Source organism: Myotis yumanensis, unplaced genomic scaffold (assembly GCF_028538775.1).
Source record: "Myotis yumanensis isolate MYYU_CA2020_CCGP unplaced genomic scaffold, mMyoYum1.0.hap1 SCAF_1, whole genome shotgun sequence".
Taxonomy (NCBI): Eukaryota; Metazoa; Chordata; class Mammalia; order Chiroptera; family Vespertilionidae; genus Myotis; species Myotis yumanensis.
Window position 1 is genome coordinate 177,575,953 of NW_027223752.1, and position 27,955 is coordinate 177,603,907.

Here is a 27,955-nt window from a genome sequence, read left to right on the forward strand (position 1 = left end):
TGCTGTGGTAGCACCGCTCATCCCAGTCAGCTGAGTGGCTGCAGACAAGCCCTCTGAGCGGCTGCTCCCTGGTACTGCATCTTCTGTGGAGCCAGATCACTCGCCTCTCCAGGGGATCTGGTAGGGCCGGGCCCAGGGACAATAGCACTGAGAAACGGTGGAGTAAGCCTCAGTCCTGCAGTGGCCACAAACCTCTGGGGTCAGCTCTGCGAGCCTGGCGGTGGCGCTGCGCAGCCCTTGGGCATCTGGAGGAGGCAGCAGGGAGCAAGAAGGAGGAGGAGCCTGGGGCTCATCACGGTCAGCCAAGCCGTACTCCCACTGTGGTAGTGCACTGACCACCAGGGGGCAGCTCCTGCACATAGCATCTTCCCCCTGGTGGTCAGTGCACATCATAGCGACTGGTCGACCTGTTGTTCTGGTCATTCTGCTGTTTGGTTGCTGGGCTTTTATTATATAGGGTATAAACAAAAATAATAAAAAAAAGTATCCTAAGTGGGACTGGATAATGGAGGGCATTGAAGCCATATGAGAGTTTCTGTCGTATATGACAGGGAAGTGGAGCACTATAAAAGGGAAATAGCATAATTAGAAAGTAATTCTGAGAGCTGAGTATAGAATGAATTACAGCAGAATCAAGGACTAGGGGGCCTTTGCAAACACACAGTTGACAGGAGATTATGTTCATCATATATTTTCAAAGTGTATGTAGATGGCTTTGAGTCTTCCATTATTGGGACAAAGAGAGGAAAAGAAAATAATAAAAGAAAATAATAAAATTCATTTTCTGGTAATTAGTTTAAAAGAATAATAATAAGACTGAGTCTAAGCTGGTGAAAACCTGCCTACTATTAAATGAAAACAAGTGGCATATTTCAATTTGCTTATTTGGATGACAAATTCTCTGAGCACAATCCTCAGCAACTGGAATAAATGAAGCTTTCACAGAATGCCTGTAGTTTATCAATCTAAGTGCATTAGCATGAGGATGCACAGACCTGCTTGTAGAAAAGAGCATTTCAGTGGTTGATAATTTTCATATTATCATAGATTTATTCACATCACTTGTTGGGCTATTAGATAATAACTTCATAATTCAGAATTTGTACTCAGTCATTTAAAAAATCTCATGCTAATTGCTTAGTGATTTACAACACTCTTTGCAACTTTCAGATTTTTTAGTTAGTTCTCATATTTTAATAACTGTGTAATACTAGAGGCCCAGTGAACAAAATTTGTGCATGGGTAGGGTCCCTAGCAGCTGCTGGCTGCCAGCCAGGGCCTTCCTTCATTCCACGTCACCCTCTGGTGTTGAGTGTATGTCATAACAAGAGATCAAACTCCCAGTCTCCCGGTCGAAATCCTGAGGGGACACTTTGCATATTAGGCTTTTATATCTATAGATTGCTTGCTAGTGAGAGAGCTTGAAAAAAGCACTTGGAGTTTTTGATAGGTACAGAAGACAAGCTCTAGTGCCAACAATTTGCTGAGAGCTGTTAAGAGGTTTTAATATGCATGGTTTCACAGAATGCCAGATAGCTAAAACCAGGAATGAGTCACTGGAAATGTCTTACAATTCTGCTCATACAACTCAAAGACATTAAAAAAGAATGAGAATATTTCTAATAGCCTATTTAAAAATTTCCCACCCATTAAACACGTTCCTGAGTGAAGCAAACAATAGTTGTTTTTATGCATAGTATGTGAGCTTATATTTTGCTTAGAGATGACACATTCCATTTTGATGCATGTGGAATTAATGATCACCACTCTCTGAAAAGAAACTCGTTACTTTTTACAAACCACATATGAATATTAAAAATTTCTATAATTTGAAAAAAGGTAAAAAGTATAAAATTTGTCATTAAAAAGATATCAAGACACCAGGATAGGAAAACAAATGAGGAAAATCTGGAGAGGAATAAAGAGTCTAGGTATTGTAAAGGAAATGAATATCTGAGTTGCATGGAGTGAAGAAAAGTAAGTCACAGGGATATGCAACGAATTACCATATATAAACATAGAAATACCAGACTCTCAGTTTGCTTTCTTAATATGAGTGCTGGATAATATTTTTTATTTGTTTGTTTAGTCCAAGTCTTCATTATTTTGCTAAATTTAACACCTAAATGAGTCTTACAAGTGCATAGCCACATGTAAGAGTCAATCCTATTCCATAAGTACTGTAGATACAGAGTATTTTGTAAGGGCAGATATCTCAAGAAAAACTATCAAGAATTGCTGGAAGCTAATTCCAGCATGTCATAAATGTAAGAGTTTCATCAAAAGGTTGATGGAACTTGGGGACTCAGCAAGGGCTGAATCACATATGTTATTGCCTGTTGGGAATGGCTGAAAAGGATGCATAACTGATTGCTTATGGTCAGACAGCTGAGGGCATTTCAATCTACATGTTATTGCCTCCTAGTGGCCAAACATCTGAACAGCCGGAGGCAGTTCCTCCAAGCTGACAATGGATTCTGTATACTAAACCTTGGCCTTTGATATGTATATCTACCTTGCTTTAGGACAATTTGTGTTAATAAAAAGCAAGGGGTCCAGAGATTCAAGAGAACTTATTTCCTTTAGCTAAGTATTTTTCTGACTCCCCAAAATGCCTTCCAAAATTATGTTTTGTCTCTGAACTCTTTATTAATTTACACTCAGTGCCTTCTCCAGATTCCTGAACCTCTTCTAGATGCTGGATTAAAACCCCTGGCAAAGAATATGTTTTAAGATGGAGCATATTATAGCTGCAAGGAGTGATTGACTGTACTAACTGTCAGAACTCTACAAACTATTTAATTGAAGAACATGGTAACATTTGACTTCAGAATGATGATGATGTTTATAAACCCTCTGGTTTATGCAATCATATTCCTGTTACAGTACTATCAAGAACAATAATAAATGTCAGTGTTGGCTTATAAGACGTTTAATATAAACTAAAGCTAACTAAATATTAGACTATAGTAAAAAGCCATATAAAATTAAACTTGGAATATTTAGGAGTAGTGGTATTTCTATCCAAAATAATATTCCTTACAGAAAAGTAGCAGAACTTCAGATATTTATTCAGTCATTCAAAAGTGTTATTGTCAGGCACATACTAAGAATACAGTACTGAACAAAGCAAAGAATAAACAGACATCTCTATCCTTCTATAACAAGCATGTCAAACTCACAGCCTGTGGGCCACAGGTGGCCCACAACAAATTTTTTTGAAGCCCAGCCAAGATAACAGTATGTAAGAAACATTTCAATAAAAATTTCATAACTTAATTTTTATAATATCCTGTTATATATAACTAGAGGCCTGGTGCACAGAATCATGCACTGATAGGGTCCCTCGGCCTGGCCTGCACCCTCTTGCAATCCAGGACCCCTCAGGGGATGTCAGACTGCCGGTTTCAGCCTAATCCCTGCAGGCCAGGCCAAGGGACCCCACCGGTGCATGGTTTTGTGCACCGGGCCTCTAGTATGCATATAAAATCTTTGGTTAATTTCTTCCAACCCTCCCCTTTTCCCCCTTCCCTCTGAGATTCATCAGTCTGTTCCATATTTCCATGCCTGTGCATTGAGCGTCTGCTCCCTTGTGGTCAGTGTGCATTATAGCTTCTGGTTGAATGGTCAAAGGGTTGAATGGTCGCTTAGGCTATTATATATATATAGACTAGAGGTCCGGTTCACAAAATTCGTGAATGGGAGGGGTGTCCCTCAGCCCGGCTTGCACGCTCTCCAATACGGGACCCCTCGGGGGATGTCCGACTGCTGGTTGATCGTGCCTAAACTGGCAGTTGGACATCCCTCTCACAATCCAGGACCACTTGCTTCTAACTGCTTACCTGCCTGCCTGCCTGATCACCCCTAACCTCTCTGCCTGTCAGTCTGATCCCCCTAACTGCTCTCCCCTCCCAGCCTGATCACCCCTAATTGCCTCTGCTTTGGCCTTGCCACGGTGGCTTTGTCCGGAAGGACGTCTGGATGGTCATCCGGAAGATATCTGGTCTAATTAGCATATTACCCTTTTATTAGTATAGATTATTAATAATAAACTACAATGTTTGCTAACGACTGATTACTATAATCATGTTGCATTCATTTCCCTTACATGCCTTACATGCAGGTGCACCATTTCTCTCCATTAATACTAGAAGTGAATATTTTAGCAGCCGATTGCCACATCATTAATCTTGGACTGATTTGTTTGGTGTGCAAAACAGGAAATATTTCACTTTCAGAGAACAAGAAAAATAGGTTTATTTGTGTTACGCTTATTAATTTGTGCAGTTATTCAGTGTCTGGTAAGTTAATGTTTGAGAAAAATATTAATTTTTATTAAAATGTTCTAGTATTTAATGTTGATGATTACTCATTTATTTTATCCCTTTGTATTCAACATGTCACTATTGAAATAAATTGAAGCTTTTGTTTTTTTGTGGCCCACATAAACTTAAACCTTGTTTATTTGACCCATGTTAGCCTTTGAGTTTAACATGCTAGTTCTAGACCTACATTCTAATGGGAGTGATAGATAATATACAAAATTGTGTGTGTGTGTGTGTGTGTGTGTGTGTGTGTGTGTGTTACACCTGATGCTGATAAATACTGTGGATGAAAACTAAACAAATAATGAGAACAAACAGCATGTGAGACAGGGTTGCACCTTTAATTAGGAAAAGGTTCCACAGGAAAAGCAGTCTAGACTGAAGAAAGAGTAAGAGCAAATGTGTCAGGTAGGAGTTTCTCTGATATTTTTAAGGGACAGAAGGGACAGTACTATGGCAGGAACTGAGCAAGCTAGGGTCATATAGGAAATGTCTGAGAAGTATAGAGTGTATTTCTGGTGGAGCTTTAAGCCCCTGTGATGACTTTAGCTGTTTCTTCAACTGAGATGAACAAACTTATGAGCTGTGAGCTGAGGGGGAATATCATCCTATATAATAAAAGGCTAATATGCAAATTTCCCCTCGACTGGGAGTTCAACCGGGAGTTTGACCAGGGGGCAGGGCCCACAGACCAACTGCCCATGGACCCTCCCCCTGGCTGGCCCCACCCTCAATTGGCCCCCACACCCCGATCGGGGTTGGGGCCAGCCAGCCAACCTCCTGTGGCCCCTCCCCCCAGCAGCCCCATCCCGGTCGCCTCCCCACCCAGATTGGGTGCAACGTCGGCCGGCCAACTACCCATGGCCCTTACCCCTGGTCGGCCCCACCCCCAATCAGCCTCCCCCTGATCAGGGGCGAGGCTGGCCTGTCAACCACTCACAGCCCCTCCCCCGTGCTGGTCTGCCATAATCAGCCCCAATTGGGGCAGGTCAGCCGGAACCCAACTGTGTACAAATTCGTGCACTGGGACTCTAGTCTGATATATTTATCAGTTTACTACACAGTTGACTATTGACAACTGACTGGAAGGGGCAAGAATAGAAACTAGGAAATCAATTAAAAGTCCTTTGCAATAAACAACAAGTTGAGCTGATCATGACTTGGTAATAAGATGGATTTGATGAGAAGTCAGATGTTTCAAAGGTAGAGGTAAACAGTGAGGGGGAATTATTTATTTCTGTTTTCTTAACACACCTTTGGAAAATACAAATTAAAATGAGTTATTTTATTTATTATGCATCAGATTGGCAAGGGCAAAAAAATGTGGGTTTTTTAAAATATATTTTATTGATTTTTTACAGAGAGGAAGGGAGAGGGATAGAGAATTAGACATCAATGAGAGAGAAACATCGATCAGCTGCCTCCTGCACTCCCCCTACTAGGGATATGCCTGCAATCAAGGCACATGCCCTTGACCAGAATTGAACCTGGGACCCTTCAGTCTGCAGGCTGATGCTCTATCCACTGAGCCAAACCGGTTAGGGCAAAATAAAAAAATGTTAATGTTTACCAGCAAGCATGTAAAGAAGTAGGTTTTCATTGCAACTTCTCTTGTGAAAACTGGGAAACAAACTCAATGCCCAATAATTAGGGGTTGCATTTATTAAAAAGTGTGTCTGTATGGTACGACTACTACACAGCAAATTCAGTTGTCAACCTCAGTGTCTCAATGCCCTGATATATGATCATCTGCTCAAAATTGGGCCACAGGTACTTTTTTAAAACAAAGATTGACAAATTGAGGTTTGGGATTGGTTTGTTTGTTTTATAGAGAGATTAAAAATACCAGTGGAAAAACTTAACTTTCATTTGCATTCCAACATATTTTAGTAAATGAGAAATGAAAATGCTGAGTTTCAGTTGACATGCTGGGAATTATATACTACCTTGAATAAATTAATGGAAGTTTGAGGAAACTAAAAGATAATTCATTAACAAACTAAAACAAAACCAAAGCATACAAACAAAAACTATGAATCACATCCGTTTTGCAAACAAATATTACTTACATTAAAAATATTCACGTATATTGCTAAACAGGAAGAACAATGTACAAAACTGTCAATGAGTGTGTCTATGTGTTAGTCAGTGAAGGCTGCTATAAGAAACAACCATGTTAAACAACAAGCATTTATTTTTCGTAATTCTGGAGGCTGGACAGTCCAACACCAATGTGCTGGCAGATCTCATATCCGATGAGAGTTGGCTTCCTTTTTCCATGTGGCAGAGCAGAGAGATCATCTTTCTCATGCCTTTTCTTATGAAGGCACTACTCTCATTCATGAGGGCTCCATCCTCATGAATTACTAACTCTCCAAGGTCCCTCCACCAACTTGGGTGATTGTGTTGTTAATTTTTATTTTCTACATTTTCTAAGTTTTTGCCATTGAATATGTAATAATTGTTTCAACACTTGTTAGCTAAATGAGTGAAGCATGAGGGAGGATGGAAATGAAAATTTATTTATAATTTTCATGTAAGTAAATGCAGTCACTCAGGGATAAAGTATAGAAAGAGTCAGGATGAAATTCTGGAAAAGGAGACTCCAGTGAAGGAGGCAGAAGGAATAGAGGGCAGAAGAGAATCAGAGGAAGACACTGTTGGAAGAAGATGCAAGAGGAAACAGGATTTCAGGAAGGAGTAACTATGCTGTACACTTGAAACTAATATAATACTTGATGTCAACTGAAAATTTAAAAGTTATAAATTTGTTTAAAAAGTAAGTCATGGTGGATTCCAGTGCAGTGAGAAGCCCAGAGAGATAAGGCCTTAAGGAATCCATTTCATTTAAATAGGAGATCATGAAGACCTTTTGAAAGCAGTTTCTTTGGCAAAGTGAAAATAGAAATCAATTGAAGCCAGTGGTTTGAAAACAAAAGATAAATAATGAAGGGAAGACAGAACTGAAATCTGAGACACTTGAATGAGAAAAAAAAAAGTAGAATAAAGGAGATTCAGAGACAAATAATGTTTTGTTTTGTTTTTACCCAGAGCATATTTTCAGGCTAAGGAATGGGGGAAGGGGAAAGAAGAAAAATAAAAAAAAATTTACATTATGCCTGTTATTATCCTTATCACTTTCCATTCATCACCTCATTTAGTTCTTGAAATAGTCTGGTTTTAGTATTGTCATTTTACAAATGAGACAACGGAGATTCTGGGATATAATAGATAATATACCTGAGCTTATAAGCTAGTAAGAAAGATTGAAAATTGAATTCAGTGTTATCTGATGTTAACCATTAACTTAGGTGGCCTTCATCAGCATTCTGGGATGTGTGGAGGAGGTACAGACACTGCATGGTAGATAAAAGAGAAAGAGCTTGAGCCACAGTGTTTTAATACATGGTAATATCAAAATCAATCTCCCTCGTTCTCTACTCTGTATTCATCAATCCCCATTCATTTCTAGAGTAGAGCTATTTCTACTTTGTTCTTGAGCTAAATAGTACTTCAACTTTAGCCAGCATATTGATGGGATTGTTATCGGTGGGGTGCCTTTGTGTCCCCACCTGTTACTGGTGAAATTGGAGTTCCTGGGGTGCCACTGGAAAAAGAATTCCTAAGGCCCTCATGGGAGGATGGGATTTTGTGGAAAGCTTTACTGATGATGTAAAATCAAGTGGGCTCCCTTCCAAGGTCCTATCTCCCGAAGTCTCGCCATGGAAAAAGTCCAATCGTGTCTTTAGCAGGTCTAGGATTAAAGACACTGCCCAGAGTCTGCACTCCATATTAAAGCACATGTTCCAGTCCAGCATCTGGCTGGCTTAGCTTGTGTTCCCAGCTGCAGTCCATTGTGTGTAGGGTCTGCATGGCCATTGTGTGTAGGGTCTGCTTAAGGACACATTGCAGGCTAGCACATGGGTGAGTGCAGGTCATGGAGCAAGAGAGAGTAAGAGGGCAAGGGGTAAGCAAAAGAGAGAGACTTATTTGTTTAGGGATTATAACTAAGAGTTTAACCAATGAATCCTTCAGGATTTTGTGTGCTTGAAGTGGCTTTACCCCCTTAGCCAATTATCTTTTTCCAGGGTTAGACTGATAATCACCTTCCCTATGTCAACCCAACTTCACTGTACATGTGCTCATCTTCCCCTTTGCTTTCTTCCTATAACTAATATTAATAACTACCTAGTTTTGATGACAATGGGATCATAGTTTTGGTAGACACATTATTTTAAAGTAAAAACATTTGAAATCTTATCTGAGTGTCTCTTATTTGATTAAGGTAGAGACTCCTGAAGATATAGCTGCCATTAACCCTACCCCCAAGGGAGTTTCCTGCAAAGTCCAAGAAGGAGACAGACTTCTCATTCCCATTATTACAACAACAACAACAACAACAACAACAACAGAACCAACAGTAGATCCTTCCATCCTTTCTTATAAATGCCAAAATTACTCCCACCACTACTGTTTTGTTAAGCTGGTATGTAAACCTCTATCTCTGGGTAGTCGGCAAGATATTCATTACTGAGTGACTTGTAAATAAACCTTGACTTTTCTCCTGTTCATCTATTTCCAGTTAATTCATAGCCCCCCCCCCCCCCGCCCCCATCAATCAAACCTAGGATGGTAAAAAATAGTTCTCTCCCCAAAGTCTCAAGCCTTTTTCTTGAACAAAGATACTCTCTTTTCTAACAGGAGATCTGGAGAGAACAGGCACACAATACTTCCACCAAACCACTCTATACCCTTTGCAGAAAGTACACTCACTATTTCTGCTACTGGCTCGCCTGATCTAAGGTTTTTAAGAATAACGTGGCAGGTTTTCTATTTCTAGTGAGCTGAATGCTTCCTGAAGGATATACCTTTTTCTTTTGATTTTATTACGAAGCACAGCAGGAAACTTACAAGAAAAGATCTCCTGCATAGAAGGCCGAAACTTAAGAGTAGAAAGCAGAAAGCAGAAAGGTGCTGATTTTAAAAGCAAGAAACAAATCTGTGGGGATTTACAGATGGTAGAGAGTTCTGAACTTAAAGCTACAAAGACAATATTCTGTGTTTCAAAAATTAAGAAGCGTATAAAAATTACTAGAAGTGTCATTAAAATTAATAAGGCTTGCCCTACCCGGTTTGGCTCAGTGGATAGAGTGTCGGCCTGCGGACTCAAGGGTCCCAGGTTCGATTCTGGTCAGGGGCATGTACCTTGGTTGCGGGCACATCCTCAGTGGGGAGTGTGCAGGAGGCGGCTGATCGATGTTTCTCTCTCATCCATGTTTCTAACTCTATCCCTCTCCCTTCCTCTCTGTAAAAATTCAATAAAAATATATTTAAAAAAATAAAAATAAAAAAATAAAATTAATAAGGCTAAAATGACTTCTGTGCCAGTCCTATCAGGACTGTGGATATGTACTATACAGTATTTAATTAATTATAGGGACACATATTAAGGAGTTAGAGGAAGGTTCCCACAATTTACTAGAAAATGTAACGATAACACGAAACGTTTTTTCCCCATTGCTACATTTCATTGCATAATAAATTGGAATGCTTAGTCTAAAACAAGCCCTGACATTTACCCCTATGAGATCCTTCATTAAATGGAGAGAATGTCACTTAGGAGTGACAAAAAAACAAAACAAAAAACAAAAACCAGCATTGGCCCTATTTATTCTTGCATTCCTCAGCAGATACTCTAGGAGTGTCCCCAAATGGAACATCACATTACATTGAAACGCTTCTTAGTTCTTGGGGCTGATGACTAAAGGTCATTCTTAAAATTTTGAAAGAACTCGTAAAACAAAGGTTAGATATTTTTCAAACTCTTTGTTCTTGATGGGTGATCCTTTTTTATTGTCATTCACTTAAAAAAAATAAAATAAAAAACACTTGCTTTCAAATGCTAATCGGTTGCTTCTTTATTCCCCAGTAGTCTTCAGACCATTCAGCCTCAATTCTTCATTTTCTTGAGTGCTTCATTGACCATGGTCTTGGAGATTACATTTGGCTCAGAACAACATAGCAGCTTGTTATTTCTAATTGAACTGCAGAGTACATTACCCTACATAACAATCGATGGAAAAAAATCAGTCTGAACATTTCATTTTCCCATTTCAAAAATCATGCCACTAGCAAAGGTGAAAAGTAAAAAAGAAGAATTCCTTCACATTTACCAAAGGAAAAATAAACCCCCAAAATGTGAAGTTCGTTTCCTCATGCTAACTTCATCTAGAAAACCTGAAAATGTTTGCAAAAAGATTTTAAACATGCAAGAATCACAAATTCATTCCAGCATGATGGCCTTTTTGTTTTCAGGTTAAAAACTAATTGGCACACAGTTTAAATGGAGATGCTGTGAAATGACACCTAAACCCTCAACCTCTTTGTATTTCTACTGATCATTAAAAACCCAAGGGGAGTATATTCTGAAAGAGTATGCATTTACTTCCTTTCCTTGATCAACTTTCCCATTTCAGGGACCTCCATGCAGAATGGTGGTTCTCTCCTTGACTGCCTCTGACTTCCCCATAGGGAGCTGAATTTTAATAGCTGTTCATGTTCTAGAAACTGGAAGATGAGTAAACTGTTCTTTTTGGAGGTATCTCTTCTCATTTCAGGCTACCCTAGAGTTCCATTGAATGCTATGGGTGGTGATTTGATAAATTGTCTCCTATTGGTCAAAACCTGTGACTGTGCCTTTGAAAGAATCCAAATCCCACTTGAGGCCTAGCTTCCCCATTGGTAAGGCTGCCATCTGCCTCCATGGCTCCTGGAGAGAGACTGGGAAAGCATACAAGGCTTTCTCAAAATTGATTCCTTTGTAAATTGAAATCTAATTATTATATTTTAATTCAAACATTATTTTTGCCTATTGATTGGGAAGATTTCTAAGACAACTACTGTGACTTTCTTTTTCCTTTTTTGCCTCGGTTTGCCCAATGTTAATGTATGTCAGCTATAGAACAGCAAGATATCAACATGCTCTTGGTGGTCAGGAGTGGCAGATGAATATGCATCTTCCTTATGATAGCTGGACTTTTTGAGAGGTTGGGACAATGTTTAAAACTGAAATAGTAAAATTGTAGAAGTATCCTACTTTATATAAGTTTGCTCACCTAAATATACCTTAATTACTAATACATAATTCAAAGATAAATATATGTTTTTCGTATAGCCATTTTAATTCTTGGTACAATCAGATCCCCCCAAATGAAACCTTTCTTTAGTCTGTACTTCATATGCGAGCTCTGGGAAGTGATCAGCTTCCTGTCACTCTTTGCCCGGCTTTGCAGAGTTTCTCTGTCTGTATGTATAATCTACTAGTCAGCCAAGACCTCTAAGCAAATTTCTGTAAATATATTCCCAGGTAGCTCTCTCTTTTCCAGAACATATACCAAAAATGCAAGCCACCTCGGCCTTCCCAAAATTTGATCTCTAATTTCTCAACTCCATAAGGTTGACAAACTGTTTTGGACCCATATTCCTGTGCCTGCAGTATGGAAATCACCAGCAACAAGAAATCTCAGGTGATTGTTGGGATCATTTAGTTGTTTCCAACTACTTAGGAATCAAAGTCCTTTTTTACCTGTTGACCCATACCTGAAAGGGTATCTCCCCTACTGCCCCCATATTTTCCTTGGTTTTCTAGTTGTTTATTGCAAAAATTGATCCAGTCCTTGTTATTCCCTCTGGCTGGAAGGGAGTCAGACAAACAAGGATACAATGCTTATTTTTATCACACATGTAACTTGAAGAAGATATTGAACTGACTCCAGGACTCAGACATATCACAGAATGAAAATAATAATAATCTTGAGGGTTCCATGAAGATTGGAGATACGAAAACACCAAGAATAAGATTTACTAGTGAGTGTGCCCTAAATGTTAGCTGGTGACATATCTATAAGTTTTAATGGTTATTAATCTATATATATAAAAGCCTAAGTGACCATTACAACCGAACGACTGGAACAACTGGAACAACTGGTCGACTGGTCGCTATGACACACACTGACCACCAGGGGGCAGATGCTCAATGCAGGAGCTGCCCCGTGTTGATCAGTGTGCTCCCACAGTGGGAGTGCCACTCAGTTGACAGACCCATCCCAGTGGCCCACCAGCCCGGTGGCAGCCACTCACTCCCTCAGTAGTCCTACAGGTTCAATCTCCAGAGAATGGGCCAGGCACTGATGGACCAGCGCCAATGGCACCATCCAATAGTGCCACAGGCCTCCTGGAAGTTGGGCCTCAGGCAACACAATCATTTCCCCTCCCTAGACTCTCTTCAAGGAAGAAAGATATAAAAGGTGACTCCCGACAACTGGCGCAAATGTCAGTGGGATGGATCTGGATCCCAGGCCAGCAAGCTCATCCCACTGCCCACCCAGAGGGCTGATTGTGTCCCAGTCTCTCCCATCTCAGGATCCCACCCATGCACGAATTCATGCACCAGGCCTCTAGTTTACTAATCTTTTACTCCTAAAAAGTAAAATCTATATCAGAAGTGTCTCTCTTGTTTTTATATTTATACTCATGTTCATTAATGAGGAATTGTAGAACTGATTTTGTGATATTGTAACTATGCTAAAACTACTGCATTAACAAAAGATGACTTAAAACTTTAAGGTCACCTTAACATTTGGGTTTCTTTCACGTGCAGTGGTATAATGTTCTTCTGAAATTAAAGTATAATATAGTTCAGATAATGGGTTGGAATGTTGCAGAAGTTATGAAAATCAATGTAGACCTCATTATTTCTACATCTTTGAATTTCCAAATAACTGTAAATATCTTCTGAAACTTCTAGAGATAAGTAGTAAACCTACTATTTTCCAGAAGAAAATGTAAAACACATCTCTGAAATATTTATTCATTGTTTAGTCTTAGAATTCAGGTTTTAGCTTTCAAAAGGAAAAAAAGTTGGGTCATGCAAGTTTACTTCAGTGCAATAGTGATTCTCACAGGTGTCCTTGACAGCTCTCATCTTAAGAATTGGTGTGATGAGAAACAGTAAGAAATTGTCAAGCCATTGTCATGCACCCAGTTGTCATGATGATTTTATTCAGTCAGCACTGAGTGAACACATATCCCTGTTTTGCTATAAATTACATTGTTTGCACAGGCCAATTGTCCTCAAGTGTCTGTTTATAAAAATCACATTTTCCCCTTTTTTCTCATGTAAGATGTTATGTGAGAAAACATCAACTACAACTGGTTTGTTGTTGCTTCAACAAAATTATGTACACTACACAGAGCTATGTCTATTGATTGCACTGTTTCATAAGAAAAATAAGAACTATATTATCTAAACTTCATGCTAGATCAAAATTGTTGCAATGGTATCTTTAACTTTTTGATGCATATTATCTAAATTGGATAGTGCCAACCTCATTTTCCCAAATTTCTAATGGAATTATCTCTAAAGGGGTCTTTAAAAAGAATGTCATAAACACTGGATGCTGAATTTTTTTGTATTTCAATCTCATTTACTTCAAGTGATAACTCCAATTTACTTTTAGTATGCTTTATATTTTTGATATCTGCATATTTTTGGCATATACTCTTTACATTGTTGGATATTCATGTTTTTTTTTATCTATGCCTTCATAATCCCTGTTCATCTTTCAAAAAAAATATTTTGTCATCCTTTAAGCCTCTCCCACTGCCCTCCCTTCCCATGATGAATGAGATGCTTGTTATCATGTTCTCCCTTAGCACTTTGTGCATAATAAGAACTAACATCCATATATAGCAATTCCTTTGTGCTATACTCTTTAAGTTAGAAGTCCTTTGTTTTGGGAATGTTTTAGTTCCTTTCATTTTCATAAAAGCTCTATGAGTTAGATAATATCATCTCCATTTTACAGATGAAGAAACAAAAACATAGAGAGTTTAAAGACAGCCTAAATTCACAGGTAGGAGACTTAGGGATTTAAATATATTCTGGGTCCAAACTCTACTTCTTCCTTTTTTAAAAAAAAATTTATTGTAGAAAGTATTACATATGTCCCCCTTTTCCCCCATTGACCCCTTCTAGCCCACCCCATCCCTCTTCCTCAGTGCTTCACCACCATATTGTCTATGTCCATGGGTTATGAATATGATCTCTTCCCACCCACTAACACCATCCACCCCCACCTTCCCTCTGAGATTCCACAGTCTATTCCATGCGTGTATGTCTCTATTTATTTTGCTCATTAGATTCCAAGATGAGTTAGATCATGTGACACTTGTTTTTCTCTGACTGGCTTATTTTGCTTAACATAATACTCTCCAGGTCCATCCATGCTGTCTCAAAGGGTAAGAGATCCTTCTTTTTTACTGCTGCATAGTATTCCATGGTATAAATGTACCATAGCTTTTTTATCCACTCATCTACTGATGGGCACTTGGGCTTTTTCCAGATCTTAGCTATTATAAATTGCCCTGTTATGAACATAGGGGCGCATACATTCTTTCTGATTGGTGTTTCTGATTTCTTAGGATATATTCCTAGAAGTGGGATCACTGGGTCAAATGGCAGTTCCATATTTAATTTTTTTAGGAAACTCCATACTGTTTTTCACAGAGGCTGCACCAGTCTGCATTTCCACCAGCAGTATACTCAAGTTCCGTTTTCTCCACATCCTTGCCAGCACTAGCCATTGGTTGATTTGTTAATAGTAGCCACGCTGACAGGTGTGAGGTGATACCTCATTGCTATTTTAATTTGCATTTCTCTGATGATCAGTGACTTTGAGCATCTGTATGTTCACTTTGGAGAAGTACCTATTTAGGTCCTTTACCCATTTTTTAATTGGGTTGTTTGTTTTGCTTTTGTTAAGTTGTATGAGTTACTTGTATATTTTGGATATTAACTTTTATCAGATGTATCATTGACAAATATGTTTTCCCATATAGTGGGCTCCCTTTTTGTTTCGTTGATGGTTGTTGTTTTGTTGTTGTTGTTGTCGTTTTGCTGTGCAGCAGCTTTTTATTTTTATGTAGTCCCATTTGTCTATTTTCTCCTTAATTTATTTTTCCTAGGAGATGTATCTGTAAACATATTGCTATGAGAGATGTCTGAGATTTTGATGCTTATGGTTTCTTCTAGGATTTTTATGGTTTCACGACTTACATTTAAGTTTTTTTTATCCATTTTGAGTTTATTCTTGTGTATGGTATAAATTGGTGTCTAGTTTCATTTTTTTTTGTATGTATCTGTTCAATTTTTCCAACACCATTTATTGAAAAGACTGTCTTGACTCCATTGTATGTTCTTGCCTCCTTTGTCAGATATTAATTGACCATAATGGCTTGGGTTGATTTCTGGGGCTTCTGTTCTGTTTCATTAATCTATATGCCTGTTCTTGTGCCAGTACCAGGGTGTTTTGATTACAGTGGCTTTGTAATGTAACTTGATATCTGGTATTGTGATCCCTCCAACTTTGTTTTTCTTTCTCAAGATTGCTATGGCTATTTGGGGTCTTTTTTAGTTCCATATAAATTTTTGGAATGTGTGTTCCAGATGTGTGAAATATGCTGTTGGTATTTCAATAAGGATTGCATTGAATTTATACATTGCTTTGGCTAGCATGGCATTTTAATGGTGTTGAGTCTATCAATCCATGAACATTGTATATTCTTCCACTTGTTTATATCTCTATCTCTTTTCTCAACATCCTGTAGCTTTCCAAGTATGAGTCTTTTACCTCCTTGGTTAAGTTTATTCCCAAGTATCTTAATTTTTTGTTGTTGTTGTTGCTATGATAAATGGGATTGTTTGTTCAGTTTCTCTTTCTGAGAATTCCTTATTGGTGTATAAAAATGCCATCAATTTCTGGGTGTTAATTTTGTATCCTGCTACATTGCCAAATTCCTTTATTAAATCTAGTAGTTTTTTTATGGAGTCTTTAGGGTTTTCTATATACAATATCATGTCATCTGTGAATAATGATAGTTTTACTTTCTCCTTTCCAATTTGGATGTTTTTTATTTCTTCTTCTTGTCTGATTGCTGTGGCTAGGACTTCTAGTACTATGTTGAATAAGAGTGATGAAAGCAGCCCTAGCCAGTTTTGCTCAGTGGATAGAGCATTGGCCTTCAGACCAAAGTGTCCTGGGTTCAGTTCCTAACAAGGACATGTTCCTCAGTTGCAGGCTCCTGCCCAGCCCAGGCCCTAGTCAGGGCTGATGAAGGAGGCTACTAATCAATGTGTTTCTCTGATATGGATGTTTCTCTCTGTCTTTCCCTCTCTCTTCCAGTCTCTCTAAAAATCAATGGAAAAATAACTTTGGGTGAGGATCAACAACAACAACAACAAAAAGACTGGTGAAAGCTGACATCCCTATCTTTTTCCTGTTCTTAGGGAAAATGGTCTCAGTTTTAAGTATGATGTTTGCTGTAGGTTTATCATATATGGCTTTTATTATGTTGAGATATGCTCCCTCTATTCCCACTTTGCTGAGAATTTTTTTAAAAAATGGGTGTTGGATTTTGTTAAATTCTTTTTCTGTGTCTATTGATATGATCATGTCATTTTTGTCTTTTAGTTTGTTTATGTGATGTAACATGTTTATTGATTTGCAAATTTTGTACCAACTTTGTATCCCTGCAATAAATCTCACTTGGTCATGGTGTATGATATTTTTAATATATTGCTGGATCTGCTTTGCTAGAATTTTGCTGAGGATTTTAGCATCTATGTTCATCAGGGATATTGGCCTGTAATTCTCTTTCTTTGTAATGTCTTCATCTGGTTTTGGAATTAGGATAATCCTGGCCTCATAAAAAGAGCTTGGAAGTGTTCCTTCCTCTGATACTTTTTGGAGTAGTTTGAGGTGGAGAGGTGTTAGTTAACTATCTGGCTAATGATTTAACATGTTGTTATTAATTAAGAGGAACCTTAGCATGTTGTTATTAATTAAGAGGAACTTTCCCAGTCTCTGTTTCAAATACTTGGAGAATGCTTAAGTTCACTCTTTTCTTTTCAACTCTCCTCTGGGAAAAATCTTTCTGCTATTACTCTGGGTATTTACTGATTTAGGTAGTAGCACTTGATCTTCTCCACTTACCTTTGTTGACTTGGAACCTCTGCCCTTAGAGCAAGTTGGAGTGATGCCTATTGAGGCCTCCAATAGTCAACGCTTGCCACATCTGAAGTAGGTTCTGCATCCTATAGATTGGGCTAGGTGGGAAAAGGGGAGCTCCAAAATTCTTGGCCACACTCAGCAGAAATTTAGCTTCTTCAAATTAGAGCTGAAGGGTATGAGAAATGCTAACAGCCTTTCCCTCCACGTTAGATAAAACTTGATTGGGAACTTAGCAGAGAGAGCCCTACCTTCTTGGTCAAACCTTCTTGGTGTAGAGTTTCCATTAAACTGAGCAGGGCAGGTGGTGAGATGGAAGGAAAAGGGGTAGGATAAGGATCAGATGCTAAAGACTCTGGTTTTAGTAGATTTTCTTGAATAAGTATTATCTCATTTTCTGTGTGTCCTTAGGAAAATTTCCAGAGACTTTAAATAATTATGATTTGTTCATTAGTTTTTTGAAATTTTGCATGGAACTTCTCACCCTGTTACCTCAGAAGTGGAATTCTTCCAGGGATGGTGCTCTTAACAAAAATGCTATGTAATGTATACTTCAAATTTACTAGTTATTACATGACATTTACCATACTTTTGCAATTTTAAGTTTATTTTATATAACATCCACCGGAAAATTTTCTAAGCCACAGTTGTCTTTTTTACCTGGATCCTGAACCAAACTTTATTATTTATTGACTTTTGCAAAGGAGTCCTCTTCAGACACTGCTGCGGGAGCTACCAGAGCTTGCCATCAACTCCCTTGCCATCTCCTTGCCAGTAGCGCCTCTTATCAATCTTACTCTCCCAGCCTCTAGGGTGCAGATACTCAAAGGCTGAGACCTCAGGGAAGTTTGACCTTCTGTGCGGGTTCAAACTGCTGAAGGTCTCCAAGTAGCAAAAACTTGGACAATGTCCTTAGCAAAAAGCTTAGCCCAATGACAGTGCAATTTCAGGACTATTATTATCAGTATTATATTAGTTCTATATTAACATATGAAGTTTATTTAAAGCTAGCCTAAAACCAAATACAGTTCCTGTGAGACAATATAACTGACACACATTTAGGAATCTATACAGTTTATAATTTGGAGGTTTTTTGTTTTTTTTTTGCACGACAAAGTCTTTACTTTTAAATGATTATCAGTACACCAAATAACAACATGTAACAAGTTCTTGAATTCTATCATCTAGTGATTTGGATTAATACTAAAAGCAGCCCAAACAATTATACCACTATTCATTGTTCTAACCCTTCACCAGAAAGGACGACTCGTATTTTAAGGCTGGCTGCTGCTTTACACAGGTTACAAACAACTATTTTTTGTTTGTTGTTTCTTTTGGTACTAGGCATTGCTGTTCATTGTTCCTCTAGGAAGCATAAGCTTCATGAGCAGGAAAGTTTTTGTGGTTTTCATTCGTCAGTTTTAAAATTATTTTAACAGAGACTGGGCCTAAAAGTCATGATTCTGCAGTTTATATTTGCTTGTCTGTCTTAGGCTTTTAAAAATAATTTCCCTAAAAAATCTAAAGATTGATGACTATGATTAATTATGCTTGCATAATCACTCGTGCTTTTTTCTTTAGTTAATTTACACATCTTTTTTCTTTCTTGCTGCAGATATAATAACATCTTATATTTAGAAGCACTCTGCACTTACTAACTGCTTTCACATAACTTAATCTCATTACAACCCTGTGTGGCCAGGTTTATTATTCCTCTTTTACAGACAGAAAAATTGAGGTTCAGAATAGCTCCTTGGTTTCTATAAGCTCAATGATCTTTTAAGTAGAAAAACTGAAACTTGAACTGATATATTTTGATAGTACATGTAGTACTCTTTACAATATATGTTAAATACTTTTTAGTATGAATGTGTTGAGGTGAGGAGACTAGGTGAAGAAAAGGTAACAAAGTAGATTGAAGTAGTTCCAATAAGAAAGTTAATTGCACATTATTTCCATTTTTGTTAAATGGTATACCCAGAATAAACTAAGTATGTTGTTTGATCTTACGCTGATGTACATAGTTACTATATCTATCACACTTATTTGTGTATTGTAAAAATTGAGAACCTGTTGCCTACATGTTTCTTAATGTGAAAAAAAATTGAATTTACTTTGACCTGTATTTAACATAAGCAGGTTAAGTTTTAAAAATTAATCCAAGAGAAGAGGTAGGTGCTTTTCTTCTATTTAAATAGCTGTTTGTTTGTTTTTGAAGATCATGACATACACAATTGTACTCTAATTTACTCTTTTCCCTCATTTATTCATTTTCCTGATTTTGTCTAATTCTATGCTTTCCACAGATTGTGGGGACATGAATTATGAAATATCAGTCCACATGGAAATGAAAATATTGTGGAACAAAGGGCAAACAACAATGACTACTTCTAAGACCCAGAGAATATTAAAATATTTCTGTGGTACTTGTAAGTTCTCATCAAATGTGGTTTTATTTAGCAATAATGATTCTTGATATTTTGAATTAAAAGCTTTCTACTTTGCCTGAAAAACACACAGCTATTTGAACACATTGTGAGGCAGGACAGTAAGAAGCTGGGAAAACTCCTTGGCAAGTAGAATGAGGAAACAGAGACAGGTAGCTGAACACACTGGCCCAGCAATTTGAAGCAAATATAGAAGGTCATCTACCTAGAAATAACATCGAGGCCTCAGTTATATTTCAGCTCCAGGCCCAGAAAAGCAGCAAGACCAGGTGGGTGATACCAGGACCAGCTGCATTGAATAATGACCCTCTGCTCTGGTGCTGACCAATCAATAGAGACCACGACCCTAAAAGGGCACACCTGGAAAAGCTGATGAATATTGAGATCCTCCCCTAAACTCCCAGCCTTTAAAATCCCTCAAAGCAAAGGGCCCAGAACTCTCTCTCCTCCCCAGGAGCATGCCAGAGCCTTTCCCTCCCGCCTCCTCTCTTCCCCCACAGGCATGCATCTTCCAAAGTCAAAAGGTTCCCACCAGACTTGCAATCAAGTGAGCAATGGGCATCAAGCAGCTCATCCTGAGCTAATCCCCTGAACCTGTCTCCAACACCTGCTTCTCTCTGACTTCCCGATGAGCCAAAGCAACCCTGTTTAGGTTCTCTTCTGTTGCTTCTTCTATCTTAAGCCCTTCCTTGTTTCACTGTCTCCAGCTTTCATAAACATACTCTCAGTCACCTGGACTCATATTGTGAAATCTTTCTTGCATGAAGTCAAGAATCCACACACTACCAGCTGGTCCTAGGCAAATCCTCTCAGGGCCAGGTCCCTTTCCAGCAACAACTGTGAATGGGTGAAGTTATTTTCTAATATCAACTATGTCAAGAGACTTAATAATTGAATGATCTTTTGCCATCTCTCTTGGAAATTTGAATTTAGTGGATGGAAACCAAAGAATGAAAAATCCTAAGAGCACTTAACCAGGCATAGTCTTGTATCTATCTTGTTCTTATTTTTGTAATCACATGTCGAATTATTTCTTTCCTCCTTCCCCACCCCTTTTTTTCCTTCTCTTTCTCTCTCTCCCCACCCCCCTTCAGGTTATCAAAACATTTTAATTTTATTTATTTAAAAAATATTTACTGACCTGCTTCTATGTACCAGGCATTGTGAGACTTTGTATTTTATTAGTACTTATAGTTTAGATGGGGAGTCTAACAATAATACAATCTATATTTATAAAAGTTTTTAAAAGCCTAAGCAACCGGTTGACCCCTAGACCAGTTGCTATGATGTGCACTGACCACCAGGGGGCAGACGCTCAATGCAGGAGCTATCCCCTGGTGGTCAGTGTGCTCCCACAGTGGGAGTGCCGCTCAGCTGACTGATGGGCGCCAGATGCTGGGTTCACAGCAGCTAGCCTACTGAGTGGTGGCAGCAGGTGCAGCAGAGCCGGGATGAGAGGGAGCAGCGTGGCACCGGGCCTGGGCTCAGGCTTCTCCCCAGTGGCCTACTGCTTGGCACACTGCTACATCCCTCAGGGGATGTTGGACTTCTGGTTTCAGCCGATCCCTGCAGACCACGCAGAGGGACCCCACTGGTGCATGAATCCATGCACCGTGCCTCTAGTAGTTATATAAAAAGGAGAGTTACAGAGAAAATTTAATTAAATTATAAGAAATTAAATTAAATTGTCCTGTAAACCTATGAAGATCACAAAAAGACTGTAGTATCTTCTCTCTCTCTCTCTCTCTCTCTTTCAACTTTATCATTCTTTCCCAGCCTTTCCAAAATATATTTAATTTGGAGGCCTTCACACACAGGTTCTATTTTCAGATAGAGAACTGAAATAGTTTTTATAAAATGGTTTATGTGGAATGCCTTGAAAGCAGGAATTATATCTTATTTATCTTTGCCTTTCTGAGATTTAGCACAATGCTTAGCTTAAAATATATGCTCGATAAATAGTTAATAAATCCAGGCTAATAGTTTAGGGTGTACTATAGAATACTGTTCTACCTTTCTATGATCTTAGATAACATGTATATTGTCACAAGGAAATAAGATCTGCTAAAAAAAATTCCAAGAAGACTAATAAGCGAGAAATATTTTAGAAAAAGGAAATTACTTTTAAAGAAACTCAGTAGGCATCTTCCTGCTACACCTTTCCTGTGGTGAGTTGCTTGAGGAAACTTATCTTTCTCTCAACACATAGTTTGCATGTTGCTTTATGTTGAATTAGTTTAAAATAAGCTGCTTTTGTGTACTTTCTACTTTTATCTTTCTATGACTCTAGTGACAATTTCAGTTTAGAAAGTAATCTTTTCATTGCTATTACTCTCCTTTTTTAAAAAAAATTGCTTTCATTTCCTGCTGTTATTTCTTTTCTTCTGGATATATTCTTTTAAGTAGTCTGTCTTTTTATGATGGCTTCTTGCCCAGTTTTATTGAATTTAACTTTCCAGGAATATCCATTAACTTAATTAATTTTGTGAAAATACCATCCATATATTATTTAATCTAAAATGTTTTCAATTATAAGATGCACAATCATTTTACCTACCACTAATAAAAACAAACAAAATACTGCCAACTATAATAGCAAGGAGACTTCAACTGAAAGGTGCATCCTGATTTCAGGAATATTAAAATATGAAAAACTGTATGTTTTGAATTTATAAAATACAAAACAATTACCACCACCGTTTTACCATAAATTTCCAATTACAGTGTATATATATTTATACAAAATTACTTTTATGATACTTTTAGGCAAAGGAATACTGTGCTATATATTTAATGTACAACAATGTCTGCATGTTTTCAAAAATATTCTGAGAGCTTTAAAAGATGTCCTGCTAGAATGGACTCCCAAAAATCAGAACTTTGTCTATTTTGTATGTACCCCAAGTACCTACATGGAAATACAATAAATATTTCTTATGTGAATTTATGAATGAATTAATGTTTTATTAGAGATGCCATGTATCTGTTTGAAGCAAAATCCAATGAAACAAATAGGAATTATTAATTACTGAGCTCTCTATATGCCAGCTTATGTTTTTCAGATATCTTGTACTTCTCACAGTATAGCTTCCCAAGCCTGCCTTTGTTTTCTCTTTTTGCCAACTTCTTTCCGTTTTGTAAGTATTTAATTATTAGGAAGACGTTTATAATCCAGTGATGTTTCCAATAATGTTTTGTGAATTGCCATGAAAAAAAAAATTAGTAATTTAATTAATCATTTATGGCTATCCATACATGTACACTTAGAAAGTTAAAAGGGAAAAAAAAATCTTAAAAACTGCCTTGTAGTAATACACTTAGTCCACCTAGCAACAAACAAGTAGAAATCAGTAGGTCAAATATGGAAACAAATAATTTAACAGTGAGACCAAATTTGTAGGGTCTGATTTTATTCTCTTTCTTGCTTTCCCTCCATTTCTAAGACATCTCTGTGGCTTTGGTGATGGTTGATTAAATATGTATTCTTATGTGACAGATGCCATTTAGAAAAATCTTCCTAAGTTACCAATCCAATAACATTTGCAATCTCAATAGTTATATCATATTTAATTTAAGCCTAATACAAAGTCAATCTGATGTCAAAGGCAGAATATCACAGTAGCTAAGGACATAGCCTCTGGAACTAGGATCTCTGCACTTGAAATTTATCTGGCTCTTGTTAGTTATATGGACATGGAAATTTAGTTTATTCTTTTGTGCCCTATTGTCACCCTTCTCATGTAATTTGTATACCTCTTATATATTTTGTGTAAGGATTAAATTCGTCAGGAAATGTAAAATCCTTAACAGGTCAGGTCAAATACTAGATGCTGGTGTTGGTTTCTCTGTTTTTCCCTCCAGATTGAGTGTGTTCTTCACTGTCCTACTCTGTGACCTGGGAGGCTGACCTTCATGGTCTTCATTACTTGGACCCTCTTGCCATTTGATTTACAGTTGGATTTGCAACTGCAGACAATGAAAGGAGATGAAAAGACAGGAGGAGTGACATTGGGATAACCCCTCCCCCATTTTCCCACTGCCTGATTGTGGTTTTGGCATTGATTATCTTTCTCTATCCCCTTTCTATACCAAAGGTCGCAGCTATGATGGCGGTTTATTTCCTACGGTGTAGCCAGGTGTGTTACTGCTGCTCCCTCCCAATGCCCCATCAGACACCAGGCTTGTCAAGGCTTGCTGTGTATCTAGCGCCTGGCGCTTCAACATCCCTTGCTGATTTTCTTTACCGTATTTACATTCTCTGTTAATAATCCCTTTACTCAACTATCCTCAATCAACCCTCTGAGTATACCATTGATTTGCTCCTAGGCTCATAAACAATATAGTGCTGAATTATTTAGTTTAAGATAAATATTAGATTATTTCCTTCAAGTCAATGAAGTATCATTAACAGTGATAACATTAGCAGTTTCAAATCTTAGGTAAGGAAAATTGATTTTATTAACCTGTGTCATGGGTAGCATAAATTTCCCAAGAATTAAAGCAGTTGTGTGTGTGTGTGTGTGTGTGTGTGTGTGTGTGTAACTGGGACTAGAGTGCAGCCAGAACAAAATAAAGGCTGATAGACCTTTCCTCAGGGGTTTTACACATGGTACTTCTCATCTATTTCTCCCTTGTCAAGCGTTGGAATCCATGGGGGTGCTGTTTGAGTGGCCAAATCAAGTCAAATATAGAACAAATCTGAGTTTCCAAATTTAGTGGGCATATTGGCGTTGCTGGTGGATTGAGGAAAGAGTGATCCTAAGTGTTGGGTGGAAGAAGCTCACAAGACCATATAACTAAGAACTAGATCTGAAAGATGCTTGTAGGAATAATTAAGAAGGTGATGGCTAGTTTCCATTCAAGTAGGAATTACAGGAAGAACCAGGAAGCCTGAAAAAGTATTAAGTACAGTGGCTGTATACTGTGGGAGTGTAATAAGTGTAACAACCTTTTACTCAGTTGGGCACCTAATTGATAAATCTATATTGCATTGCAGAGGACTTGGAGGAAACAGATTGTTTCTATACTTCCATCCACAGACCATATTCTGGATCTGTGCATGGCTGAGCTTGCAGGAAACAGCGACCATTATGAGTCATAAAGGTGAGACTAGGGAATAGAGGCATTAACACTGTATGAAGCAACACTATTTCTTGTATAAAACAGCAATGGTTTTGTTCAGCCTGGAAAGGAATTTAAAATAATTGGCTTTCCCTATATATCTCACTTTCATCTTATTCAGAGTTAAGCATTTCCAACTCTAAAGTCAAGTAAAATCTTATAAATATGTCAATTCTCACACTTATCACAATGGGAGTACAGAGATTATAATATAATGTTAAGAGGAGGTTATGAGATCTGAAGTCAGACTTCCTGGATTTGAATCCCAACTCTCTGCTACTTACTTTCCCTGTAATCTTCCACATTTTTTTCAACCTCTGCATGTCTCATTTTCCTCTACCACATTCTTGCAATCAGAATACTATCTATTTATTGGAAATACTGTGAGAACTGAATAAGTTTATACGTGCAAACAAATTAGTAGAATATGTATCATGTAGTAAACATTTAATACTTCTTAGCTTTTTTGTTATATGTGTCTCTCCCCAACCAGATGATATACCTACCTTGAGGTATGAATATACTTATAAGATGAATAATACAATAGGTATTATTGATTACCAAGTCTACCATATGGTAAATACTAAATATTTTCTTAATGACTAAACAAGGTTAATTTGCCTTAAAATATGAATCTCAAAGACAAAAGCAAAGCATATATATTGTCTTTTATTTCAGTTGTCAGTTGGATTTTCTTGTTAATCACTAGAGAACAGACTGTTAATAGTTTAGTGCACTTTAAATTTCTGTGTGTTTTTTCCCAGTATTAACACATCAATGCAAATGCATATCTATACCCTTGGGTACATATAGCAGCACCTTCACACTTAAGTTTTGATTTTGTTTGTTCATAGTTTAATTATTTGCCAAAAAGTGAAAATCATATTAAAACAATAACCAGTAATAAGTTGTAGGCATCAATAAGGAGGGGTGGTAAACTACTCATTTATATCCTTTTATAGTGAATATTACAGATTTTTTTAATACCATGAATTTATAGTGAGTCTACTTAATTTGTACTAAACAATGCACAAAGGGCAGCCAATGCTATTATAAACTTTGATAATCATCCAATTAGCATCAACATATAAAAAGACAGTTTGATTCTCCTGTTTACTAATTCTGCAATTGTTTTAGTCTATAAGAAATACTTCCCCACATATATTAAAAAACAAGTAGCATTTCCTGAAGGAAAAAAAAAGTTAAGAACTATGGACTATTAGGTTTCAAAATGTACTCTAAAGTAGCACAAGGCCAACCTCATTGAAATAGTCAGGGAGAGTGAATGTCTTCATGCTTTATGGCATTTACACAGTACCTATTTGAGAATTTTACTGTTTAAGAATAATTCTGTTACTGTCTTATTTTATGGTTATTATGGGAGAAAATAATTTATAAATTAATAAAATTTACTATTTATTGGTTTTTCTAACAAGTGAATGGAATTACAGTACAGGTTTAATAAGTATAACCCGTTTAATATTCACAGAATCACTAGATAAGAGCTAAAAGACAAAATAATATTTATTTCATTCATTAGCTTACCCAGTAATTAGCACTGAACTTGAATACAGTTGATAATCAATAAATATTTATTAAACAATTGGATGACCTTTCCTTTGAAGTAGATCCTAACTGGAAAAGTGTTGACTAAAGTTTCAGTATTACTGAATGTACAACTTTGATCAAATCAACCTTTGGCACAATTACCTACATTTTTGCATACTCTGAGGGTTTCAGTGAGAGAATGCCTGAGGGATACCTTCACTTTATCATGTGTAAGAAACTGTAGAAGGAGGGAATTCAAGCCTAAAATGTTTATGAAAGTTACTGACAAAAAGTAGTGCAATTAAAAGAAGAGCCTGCAAAAACCTGATTCTGATCCACACAAATTGAAGGCTAGAAAACATAACTGTTGAAAATATTTTCAAAAGAGCAGAGCCAGTATTTGCTGAAGCTCTTTTAGGATTATGACATCAGTTAATAACACATAAAGAAATGAAGAATAAATTAACCTCTAGAAGCCAAACCACAAGGCTCAGGCCAGACTTACCAGCACGGTCACCACACGGAGGACCACGCCGCGCATGTTATTCTCCAGTTTCTTGTCCGTCAGCGACCCGTTCAGCCCTGTGACAGGATTCCAGCACCCAAGCTGGAAGATAAAATAGCTTGGTCACTTTTCCGCCTGAAGAACAATCCAATCACCTATGTATAGACCCTCCAGAGAACTTTGTGATAGATCTTGGAATAGCTGATACAGGAAGGGTCCTCTGCAGGTTTTCTTTTTTTACTAGCAAATGAGCGATCAAAAATACAATTTCCTGCTTTTACATATCATCACATGGCATACGACAGGACCAGACGTGCTTTAGGAGACTTGTGGAAGATATCTGACTTCATGAGAAGTTATAAACACACCATTACCAGTCCTAGTAATACACTAATTGGAAAAATAATAGCGCATGTAATTCTAGCATAATGTCAGTTCTAATAGAGCAATTACTGCACAAGTTAGCTTTTTTACAGTTTCAATGGTTTTAATTACATCTTACATTGCTTTTATTGGGGGGGAAAAACAAGAAGATTTTTAATGTGGTTAAAAAGATTACTGCTTTTATTTGAGGAAAAGTCATGTATATGGCTTTGTCGATTTCAAATATTCACAGTACATAAAACAATATAATTTGCTTTTTTCTTGTCAGTGCTATCAATTTACTTGGGTAATTTTGGCAGCAGCCTTTCCCTTAGTCTTGCCATGATTCACTGCTCTTTACTCTTCAAAATACTAGTTTAATTTTACATCTTCATGTAGTTCTTATCTCTTGTAATATCAAACTCTGAGGACTACCAGCTTTGAAATTACTACCTATAAATCACAACAGGATAAAAATGGATGACTCTCAATTCAGAAATAAGAAGAACAGAGAGATGCAGTGACTTGAATGAGCAGATAACTGCTCAAGAAGCAAAGCTACAAAGAGAACGTTGTAAT

General features: G+C 37.5%; 1 protein-coding gene across 3 annotated transcripts in view; it reads right to left on the bottom strand.

Moving 5' to 3' along the window:
• The window catches only part of GRID2 (glutamate ionotropic receptor delta type subunit 2), a 1,396,175-nt gene that overhangs the window by 386,469 nt on the left and 981,751 nt on the right, over window positions 1–27,955 (bottom strand). For all 3 annotated transcript variants that reach the window (XM_070392701.1, XM_070392704.1, XM_070392700.1), the window contains exon 9: window positions 27,014–27,115. In XM_070392701.1, the coding sequence (XP_070248802.1) occupies window positions 27,014–27,115 (102 nt within the window). The remainder of the gene's footprint in view (window positions 1–27,013; window positions 27,116–27,955) is intronic.